At 29.6% G+C, this 11,491-nt stretch overlaps 1 protein-coding gene across 1 annotated transcript in view; it reads left to right on the top strand.

Moving 5' to 3' along the window:
- The window catches only part of LOC106457067 (chromatin modification-related protein MEAF6-like), a 16,612-nt gene extending 5,498 nt beyond the window's left edge, over positions 1-11,114 (top strand). The window contains exons 2-7 of the mRNA XM_022382881.1: positions 2,055-2,170; positions 4,083-4,170; positions 4,589-4,622; positions 6,602-6,845; positions 7,191-7,219; positions 9,869-11,114. Of these exons, the coding sequence (XP_022238589.1) occupies positions 2,055-2,170; positions 4,083-4,170; positions 4,589-4,622; positions 6,602-6,845; positions 7,191-7,219; positions 9,869-9,873 (516 nt within the window). The 3' untranslated portion in view covers positions 9,874-11,114. The remainder of the gene's footprint in view (positions 1-2,054; positions 2,171-4,082; positions 4,171-4,588; positions 4,623-6,601; positions 6,846-7,190; positions 7,220-9,868) is intronic.
- Positions 11,115-11,491: the final 377 nt, after the last annotated feature.

Genomic DNA, 11,491 nt, shown 5'->3' with positions numbered 1-11,491 from the left:
TAATACTGCCTGTTCTAGAAAACTTCTAAGACTCTCAACACATGCTACCAGCATCAATTGACTCCCGCTGTTGCAACGCACTAGCGAATCTTCTAGAATATTTGTCACGTGACCCCGCTGTTGTAACACACTAGCGAATCTTCTAGAATACTCGTCACGTGACCCCCACTTTCGTAACAATACTATATTCTTTGTAATTAATAGAAAGCCAAAGTTTTGATCTGTTAAATGACATATGTTGTTTTCTGTACAGGTCATTGTCTATTTTGAAATTTTTTCTCATGGAAATTCTATCAACAAGCATAGCTGAATTTTTAAAAGCTCTTATACTTTATAGCATAGTTAAAAAACCAGAGAAATTATGATAGCTTTTGAACATTGTTTGCTTTTTGTGTGTATTATTATTCTGTGTTCATAGGTGCAATATTTAATTAAATAAAAAGTTATTTAGCATAGTAGTACTATTAGTTTAAAAAAGTAGAGTTAAGTTTCATTGACAGTAAAAAAAAGATCCAGGTAAGTACTGTATTTTTTGTTTTTCATGTGTATTCTTTAGTTATTATTATAAATGTAAGTAAAATGTAAAAATTAGAAACTCGTTAGGTTGGATTAGGTAAGATAAAAAAAAAAATTGTTGTTTAGGTATTCTTGTGAGCAGCTTGAGCTTTACGTAATTCAATGGTAACTTGAGATGGTAACATTCACTGAATTATTTACAACTTTGTGGCAGGTTTGTTAATTAGACACGGTTCAAAGGTGAATAAAACAATGAAATTAATTATATATAGATGTATAATATTACAAGCTTTAAGCTATTTAGAATAAACAATTATGAATTCCTGTTACAAGTTGCAGTCATTTTAGCAAGAAAAGGCTAACTTAGATTTATTTTCTAATTTTTTATAGTGGTTACAAGGTCAGTCAAATAGACCAACCCCATATTGAGTTATGGTAGAGAAAATAACTGAATATAAAGTTTTTTTGAAAAAAATATTATTATTATTTTTTTAGATATTACTCAAATGAAATTTGGAAAATTTTCAGACGAAGAAAATTATTTTAAATCTTAACTTCAGAATCACTTTGCACTCGGAGCGGTGAACTCTTTCACGGCATATATTTATGAACAAATTTTTAGTACAAGTATTTCGTTAAAAATTCTGATTTTACTGTCTACAAAAAACTTGTAATGTTTACTGAAATCCTGCCAAATTATGTGAACATACACTAAGTACTTTCAGAGTTATAGTACGTTATACATGAGCCTGTTGTGTAAGGGTTAATAAGCAAATCTTTCTGTGATTGACATAGGGAATGATTAATGCACATTTTTTTCTTCAAAACTATGGTAGGTTATAGTGTAGTTTAGGGAAAGAAAAGTCTAGTTTAAAATATGTTTTTAAATATTACCAGAATTATACCTGATTAAAAAGAACTTGTAAAAAAGTGCTATCATTTAGGATTGAGAAAGTACTAAAAGTTTTTCTGCACATGACTCACACACAAGTGTAAAAGTTTTAGAACTTGGAAGTGTTGCAACTTATTGTGAGTTATATTGTAGTGTACTGAATTGGTTAATGTTATTGTATCCAGTGTACTGTTAGAACACTTATGAGTTTGTGGCATATAAAATAGTTGTACAATGAACAGAAAAATGGTGCCTTACATTAAATTAGTACCAACAGTGTTCAGCAAACCAAATATAAACCAAAAAACTATTGCATTGTATTTGTGAATGTGAGACTGGTTAGAAGTGTATAATTTTTGTTTCATGTGATGTCAACTTTTGAGCTAATTGTGACTTGACTTGTGTTTAAGCAGAAATATCACATAAAAATAATCATGAACAACCGTTTATAAATTTGTTGTCCATTTTGCTGCAAGAAAATTTGAAATTCTTTATATTGTCACTCTTTACACTATTAGAACATAAAAGGTTTCCTTATTTCTATGTATAAAATTATGAATTATTACTTGATAAATGGGTGAAATTATCTTTGGGAAATACTGACTTTAAGAAATAATTTTCTTAAGATGTATTTTTTGTTTCCTAGGAGACATTGGCTAATCTTGAGAGACAGATATATGCCTTTGAAGGAAGCTATTTGGAAGATACCCAACTCTACGGAAACATCATCAGAGGATGGGATAGATACTTAGCAACAAACAAGTAAAAAATTCTAACCATTTATCATCAACTTCTATCATAAATATTCATTTAAAGATTTATAAGTGGAAAGTATATAGTAATACTAAGGGTTGATTATTAACATATTACATTTATTAGTACTAGACAGGATGGAAATTTCAAACCAGAATGTATTAAAATAATGTAAATTTTCTTATCTGTCTACAAAAATTATGATTTTTGGTGAAAAAGAAATACGAGGTCCTAGCTATTTTTGGATTTGTAACCTGTTTGTCACTAAGTTTGACAAGTTTTAGGGAATTACACCCATCATTAGTAATCCTAGATCAAGGCAAAGTGTAAAAAAGACCAGGTCTCTTATAGTGGTGAACTGTAGTTTATGTATGATGTTTGTGTTGTCAATCACTTACCACAGGCAGTCTATATTTGTGTAGTTGCTTGATGAATAATTAACCTCAATGATATTAAAAGAAAAAAATTATCTGTAATAGTAAAATTTATATTTTAAACTGGAACATTTTGCTGCTTAAATCTCATAAGAAGACTGCTAACAGTTTTGAACATGTGAATGAAATTAGGTCATTTCTGGTTACTTTGGCATTTTGAATATAACCAGTCCAAAACCTTAAACTTACCTTCTAAGCTTAAATTATTTAAGTCTGGTATCCTAGGTAAAAACTGTGCTGCTAGAATGTTTAAATACCTTGTTTTGATTTTAAGTTAGTAAATCTGACAGACATAAAAATTACCAGGGCTTAAGCAGTTTGATTTTATACATTATGCTTTGCTGTATTTTACTTTTTAGTGTTTTCATGGCATTATGCAAATTTTTTTAAAAATCAAAATGTGCCAAATTTACTACGTTCACTTAATGATAATTTGTAAATGCTAATCTTTTTTGTTGTTTGGTCACCTAGTAAGACATGCAACTGTTATCTTTTGCAATGAATTTTTATACTTAATTTCAATTTTTAATATTTACAACAATTAAGTAGATAACCTGCTTGAAAAACTTGAAAAAGAGATAAAATTTTAATACACTTTTGTAAATTTTTATTCAGTTTGTGGATTCTCAATGTAGTGTTGTAATTGTGTGTACAACATTTAGAGTTCTTGTATTAGTTACAATATGATTGGCTGGTAGTATAATCCACAAATAAAAAAATTTCAGTTTTTAGGTTTTTACTAAGTTGTTTCAAAAAGAAACTGGCAGTAACTGAAAGAATTCAGTTCATCTCAAGAAAACAAATACTTTCATCATGTCAGAACATGCAAGTGACTTTAGTCACAACATCCCTAAAATAACTGCAGAATCATTCATAAACAAGCTTATAATGGAAACTCAAAGATCACAAAATAACAATATTTGGACATCACTGAATCAGATTCAGCCTTCATTAGGATAATGTCCTTTCATGATAGCAGCCACAGCTTAACACTAAATATTTAACCCAGCCACAAACTTGAAGATTCATGTATATATATGCTGAAATGTTGTCTCTTTTACAAGTTTTATAGGCAAGTTTTTCATGATGTATTTCAGCACTTGATCTAACTGATAAATTTGTTTTTAAAGCTATTTAATTTCCTTTTTTTTCATATTTTGAGAAACTTTCTGTTTTGATATTCTGAAGGAGAACTTTGCATTTTTGTAATAATACTTCAGCATTTGAGTATCCAAATTTAAATTAATATATGAAGTAAAAACATATATAGCATATAAGTTAAAAAAGACAAATTAGATTAATCTTTGTGATTTGTCCCTGCTTTTTAAGTTTTACTTGGGTTGTTATGGTAAAAATAACTTTGTTCCTTGTCATGTCAGTTTAATTTTGTCATTATTTAAAAGAAATTAAATCCTCTGAATATAATTTCTATATGTTTCTCTTCAGTCTGATGATTGATTGAGATATTTTTATTTTTATACTTACAGAAACACCAATAGCAAAGCAGATAAAAGAAACAGAAAATTCAAGGAAGCCGAGCGTTTGTTTTCTAAATCATCAATAACATCTATGGCAGTAAGACTTTTTTGCAATTACCTTAAATTGTTAACATAGAGGAGTAGCCAAAGTAATCATATGTTGTTTTGAATGTCATGTGCATGTTGTTTTCAAGTATAGATATGGTTTTAAAATATACTTTCAAGTTTTGTAAATTATGATTCAATGTGCTAATATAAGGTCTTTAAAGATACTGCTTATAACAAACTCACCTTTTTTTAAAGTTTTTTACTCTTTATTAATCTCTTTAAAGATATAAATGTAGTCAGTTGACATTTAAATCTAGATCATTTGAGGTTTTTATCAGATAAATGAATGTTGGACAGTTGAAGTTTGCTTTATATTTGTACAAAGTAGGGTGAAACCTTAGTTTGTAGTTACAAATTGTATACCACTTTATAGATATTTGTTGTGAAAAAAGTACTTGATTTTTTAGGCAGTCAGTGGAATTATTGAAAAAGAAGACAAAGGTAAGAGAACTATACTTTTATATTTAAACATACAGTAAGTGTTACATAATGCTTAGGATCACATCCAGGATATTCTTTATCAATTATAATAGTCTGTACATAATTTTTGCCATAATATATTTTTGCATGGCAAATATAGTTCTATAACTAAGAAGTTTATAGGTTACTTTTACTGTTTTATTGAGGTTTTGCAGACCAAAATCATGTGATGCATGGTTGCCCATCATTTTGGATGTCACCCTAGAGTCTATAGTATCCTGATATACCATGTGTGAGATAAACTCAGCAGAGTCAAAAGTGCAATAAATTATGTCAGATACTTTGTCACTAACATTAATCTGAGGATGTTAAGCATCTGCAGGGAGAACATCGACAGCAATACCTGGAGAAGCTGAAGCTATCTGGCTTTCAAAGAGATCCATACGCTTTACCAGATGAATCATTTTCCAACATCATTACCATCACAACTTCCTTTTTTACATTGCTGGAGTGTATAAATTTGGTCATATTCTTCACTGCTCATCTCTTTGGGGGTGACTTGATGTGAAAAAACACAGTAGGAATATAGTCAGGGCAAAATGGAGGATCACTCTTTGCACCTGGAAATTTAATCAACAGAATTATGTGTATTGGCAGCCTGTCTGAGACTATTAATATTATGATTCAAAAATAATTATTCATGAAGAAATGAATTAAAGTGAAACTATTTCTGATCTGTTTGGTTCATGTGGTAAAATTTCCTGACTTTCAGGAAAATTCTTACATTGAAATGTCATTTATAATGTGATGTACTGATAAAGTATATTGCATGTCCGATCTCAGTGTTTTTATGAAAATATTACTCAAATATCATACTGAAATGACCATGGGACTTCTAATCTATGTTTGAGCCAAGCCACAAGGCAGAGGCAAGGCTTCTGATAAGTTTGTTTGTTGTGTTTTGTGTGTCATTTTGGGCAATAATGCAGGCCATACTGTCATGTTATCAAAACTTTTACTTGGATTTTTATCCCTTAGTATAAAAGGGCACATTTATCTGATATTTATTTATAACTATTGAAAAATTTGCATTCATACTTTGCTATAAAAAGTTCACTACACAGATGGCTGTAGTCTGATAGTTCCCAGTCTTTCTTATTGAAGGCTGAAATCCATCGATTCTGTCACTCTTTGTATTTTGGAAAATGATAGAAAGTAAAACCGGGCTTTTGTTCCTGTCTGTTGCTACATCCAACAACACAACAAGTTATTACTGTGATGGTACCTGATGAAGCCAAGGCATTAAGTCGTTTAAGCCAAGTAAAGTTAAGTTCACACTGCTAAACCTAGAATAAACATGCAGTAGCTTGATGTCAACAATGGCCGAGACCCTGGGATTTCCAAGCTTGTGACATCACATGCAAAATCTGAATACTGTTGTCATTCAAGTGTATAGTGGCAAAGAAATATTACTATACATTAAACCTTAGGTATCAGATTACTAATATGGCAAAAAAAAAAAAGATCAGTGTTGAATGCTGTAAATAGCCTAGTCTTTAATTTTTGAGATTGCTGATAATGGAAAAATATTAATGTTTGCTATTTTACGTTCAATTGTTAAGAAAGTTATGATGGTTTTTACTGTAATTTATGTTTAACAGCTTTGTATAATACAATCACTTTTAAACATGTTCATTAATCCAGTTCCTTACTGGACTAGTTATGTACTCTGAAAACACATTTTCGATTGATTGTCTGATGGTGTTATCTTAATTTTTTAAATTTAGGCTACTTAGAAAAAATACAGTCCTAGAAAGTTTCTTAAAATAAGCTTGAACAGTTGCTTATTCACATATTCTTTGGCATTTACAATAAAAGAGATGTACTTTACAAAACAAAAATCACCCTAATATTGCACCAAGTGTAATTTTATTCTCTAACATTTGTTATCTTGAGGGAATTGTTCACTGTTGCTATGATGAAAGTTGGTTATTCTGTAGAGCGAGGGAGTGAAACAGAGTCACAGAATGCTAACAGTGGAAGTGAGGATGTTGAAAAAATACAGACACCGACTGTGACAACCAATGCTGTCAAAACCAACACATCAAGCAGTAGCAGTTCAAGTAGCTCTAGTTCCTCAGCAATTAATGAAAGCCAAACTCCCACAGGGAACCTCCCATCTAAAATTCCCAAAATGAGCACAGCTCAAAAAATGAAAAAGACTTCAAAGAAAGCAAGACAGAAGTGAGTTAATATTAAAATTTATATGTACTTGTTTTTAAATTAAAAATATTTCGTGTACAATATAAATAAATAATTCTGTGAGGGGAGGGGTTCAACATTAACTGACTCGAGACATGTTATTTTCGTTAAATGTTTATATAACATACATAAGATTTAAAGCAAACATTCTGTTGAAATTTAGCTGTTATGCTTTTGCTATAATACAGAGAAATCATTCCTAAGTGTCTGAAAATTTCCACAAAGTTTTTGGAAATGTGTGATCAGTGTTTCGATTTTTTGAACATGTTTACATTCTACATTATAGTAGTATATATCTTACTATAGCTCATTTTGTTTTGTACACAGGGTTGAAGGAAAGTTGAAAAAAGGCAGAGGTAAGAGTTTGTATCCATCTTTGTTTTTTATCAATAGGTTATTCTTTTTTATTTTTATCGTCTTGTAACATTAATTGTATTGCATAGTTGCTTAAAAAGGATATTTATAATAGATAACATAGACATTCAAATCACTATATTTTTAATTCTTCCTTAAAAAATGAAAAACATTAGGTGGCTGACAGAAATTTATAGCAACTTATAAAGTAAGTGCAATAGTAAACATTCGTACAATGATCATTTACAAAGAAGACGATGCCATAGAGAGAAATGCACATGCTTCATAATGTTCAAAGTAGATCAGTTTAGGCATGTTGGCTATAGCCACTATCTTGACCAGCTAGAATGTTTCAGTTGTCAAGTGTACATTTGCATGTCAAGTTTCAAAAGGTATGTAAAGATGATAATTTTAACTATTTCAAAAATATTTTTGAATTGATATTTTATGATTTTGTAATATTTAATTTGTGAAGAAAACATTTTAAATCTTTATTTTTGTGAAGTTCTGTGGAATCTTACCAACACACAAAAATGTTTTTAGAATCTTTCTACCCAGCCTTTGTTATTTGCCCCTCAGTGGAACAGCGGTACATCTGTGGACTTACAATGCTAGAAACTGAGTTTTAATACCCGTGGTGGGCAAAGCGTAGATAGACCATTGCGTAGCTTTGTGCTTAACTACAAATAAACAAACCCTTGTTATTTTCCTTCTATATTTGAGGTTATAACAGCCCATCATTCCAAACCTTTTATGATACAGAATGTGGTCTGAACAGTCATTAATGATGCACAGCTTTGAAAGTAATTACAATAAAGTTTAAATGCCACTGAATAGAGCAGATTACAAAGTATTTAGTCAAGGTAAAGTAAACAAAGTAATTTGGGCAATAAGACTAAGGAACAAATCACAGATCTGAAAATTTTTCTGTAGTTTCTTTAGACATTTTTATTTCTCAAAAGTGTTTTGTGTTAGATTGTATCTAATTAAATGTTGCAGAAACATTCTATTATGACAAGACATTGAGTAAGCTTAGTTAGGTTTATAGAGTACAAATAGACAAAAACAAAATATTCAAATGACTCAAATCCTTATTTGTTCAATAATATTGTGAAGTGTATCATATTTGTATAGTGTAAATAAGTAAAATAACTTTTTATTTATTGAAAATAAACTACATTTATTAAATATAATAAATTTATCTTAACCAAAAATATTTCTAGCAAAATATTGTTACATAGCTTTAGAAAGGTAATTGTGATATCTTTGTGTAAGGTCAGGATGTAGATAACAAATGAATCTTTGTCAGTCTGCTATCTGTTTAAGATTTTTAGCTGTAATTGATGACTACTGTGATCAGCAAACTAAATAAAAGTATAAATATTAATCAAGTTGAAACTGACTGGATATATATAAAAATTAAACATTCTGACAGTAATAAAGGAAAGTGCAATGTTAAGATGAAAGGAAGCATTTTGAATGGTTTTTCAAAACACTGTCTTACAAAAATGTTTGGAAATTTCACAACCTAAAATATGATAGAAGTAACAAATCAAATTATACACATTTTTTTACAGCTACAGCTAGATATAATTCAATAAGTTTATGGTAGTTTAATGAAATATGGTAACCTTCTTGATATGGGTAGGTAAAAGTGCACGCGTCATGAATTTTTGAGTTATACACAAAATTTAATTAAACAACTTTATTATCAATATATACCAATAAACTTAGCTTCGAAATGTAGTTGATCAATTAAGTTTCAACACTATACAAATTTTAATTTCAAAAAGACATATTTAAATAAATTCTCAATCTTTCTTTGCCTGTGTGACATGACATTTGTTCGTTTCAACTTGCCCGCTTTCTGTTTTTTCAGCACTCTTCTATGATGTCTAGAGTTTAACATAAATTACTTATTATAGCATATATATATTACTAAGGCATAGTCTTCAATCTTGGTTTACAGAGATGTAAACCAGAAAGTCAAATCCACTTGTCATGCCCTTCTAGCACATCCTCTCTTTCACAAATTGCCAGTAATTCTGTGATTTTTACTATTTCTTCATTTATAACTTATAGAAAGAAAATATTTAATTTACTGAATGACTTGAAATAATACCTTGCTATCAGTAATGGTGTTTAGTTATTTAACCAACAGATTCATAGCTGGTATTGCCAAGTTCAGTTTGAGCAGCTAAGGGAATTATTTTAAAGCAGTTATGCCTTATTTAGAAACCTAGGTATATTATAATAGTTGTAAGATATTGTTTGCTTTGTGTGTGTTAATATGATTCATTTTTAGAACAAGTAAAATGAGAAAGTGGGAGTGTAAGACATATACATAATTAATACTTGATCAAACTACATAATTGCAGAACTGAGGCTAACTAAAACAATTGTATGTTTCACAAATGTCCAGTTATAGCTACTATGGTTTCACCAGTAAAGGCATTGTTAGGCACAGTGAGACCACAACAATAATTAATGAAGTATTTGTGAACTGTACAGTTGTCTGTTTGCCCCAGTTCTGTAATGAATATATTAAAATTAGTAATGTTAATGTGTAATTGTTGAAAAAAATTTAATTTAGCTATAAACTAAAGTTCATAGTTATTTTTTAGCTCAGAACCTCGTTTCTTTATTCACAGGATAAGGAAAGACATTGAAATCCACTTTCCATTTCTCGATGGTTTGGCCTACTGATTTATCAGTTGCAGCAAACATAAGGTCATAACAACCATGAGTGGATTACAGAACACAACATTTAATAGATGTGTCATTGTGATTCCCATGCTACCAAGCACACAAATTTTGAGTATGTTTAGTTGTCAACGATTTTTGCTGCTGCCTTGGAATTACAGCATAACTCAAGTTTTTTACTTGTAGAAACTGACTTCCAAAGCAATAGATTAATGTAAAATTGACTAATGTAAAAGCAATCTTGTGTAGCACATGGGTTCAATATGTTAGGCTAGATAGTGTTAAGATCAAGGGAATTGAATTTTATTCTTAAAAGAAAGGAAAGTTTTAGTCTCAGATTTACCCAACACCTTAGAATGTTGTGTGAAAATTTATGTTATCATCCAAGACGCATGCTCTTTGACTAAAGTATATACATAGCTTTATTAAATATTACATTAAGACATAATATTCACTTGTACAAAGTTTCTGACAACAGCACGTACATAGCTTTATTAAATGTTACATTAAAACATTATGTTCATTTGTACAAAATTATTCACCTTTAATTTAGTGTTTTTTTTCATATAGGTAACAGAAATTTCACTTACATTAAGTTGACCAAATTTAGCCATAGGGAATGGTGAAGCATTCAGTTCACAAAAAGAGCTAATTGAATCTAACTCCCACTTTTTTGATCATTATACTGTTATTATTCTTTGTGTCTAAAGATAGTCTATTTGCCTAACTAATTGAATTCTACTAAACAAATCTTGCTGTTGCTTTTTGAAGTAAGGGACTTAAATAATCAGACAAGTGGAATAGCTCTGTAATTCCCACACGTGTTTCAAGCTGGATGTGCTTAGTCCACTTATGCTTATCTTGTTTGGGTTTGCAGTTTAATTCTTAGAGGGAGAATGCTTATCATTTTATTCTTTTGTATCTAGAAACTTTCTCAAAATTTAAAAGAAACAGTTGAGATTCATTTTGTGTTTTCATTCCCATTTGTGATTCTACCAGATGTTTATTCTTGATTCCTTTTCCCAACAAATATTATTTGATCCTACAACACTTAGTAGCACATTTAAATCAACATTTATATGAAATTTAAATTTACAGTTTGTTTCACTTGTATATTATATGTATGTATTGTTGTATCATAATCACCACAATTCTCAGTATATGTATTTTCACTGAATAGCATTAAAAAATTGTTACATCATTTGTCTGTGTCTACAAATTACTTTATGTGAAGTAGTTTTGCCATGCATGTTTGTATCATGAAGTTTTAAAAATAATTTCGAACACTGATATATCCATCATTAGTTATTGATTTATGCATTTTTCTTACAAGATATGTACATTTGATTGATCTTTATACAAACAAAACATTATATTTTTGGACATATTATCATGATGTTCTTTCAATTTGATAAAATGTATTGTCATGAAGTTGAAAAAGAAACAAGAACAAAGTGTATATTAAAATGCTCATGTCAGCCATTAATAAACAAAATATTAGAAAAAAGTAAGATAGAAATTTTTATAAACTTAATTACACAGGCCTACAATGGTTTATTGTCTTGAAGTTT

This window comes from Limulus polyphemus, unplaced genomic scaffold (assembly GCF_000517525.1).
Source record: "Limulus polyphemus unplaced genomic scaffold, Limulus_polyphemus-2.1.2 Scaffold288, whole genome shotgun sequence".
Taxonomy (NCBI): domain Eukaryota; kingdom Metazoa; phylum Arthropoda; class Merostomata; order Xiphosura; family Limulidae; genus Limulus; species Limulus polyphemus.
This window is presented reverse-complemented; position numbering and strand designations above follow the sequence as displayed.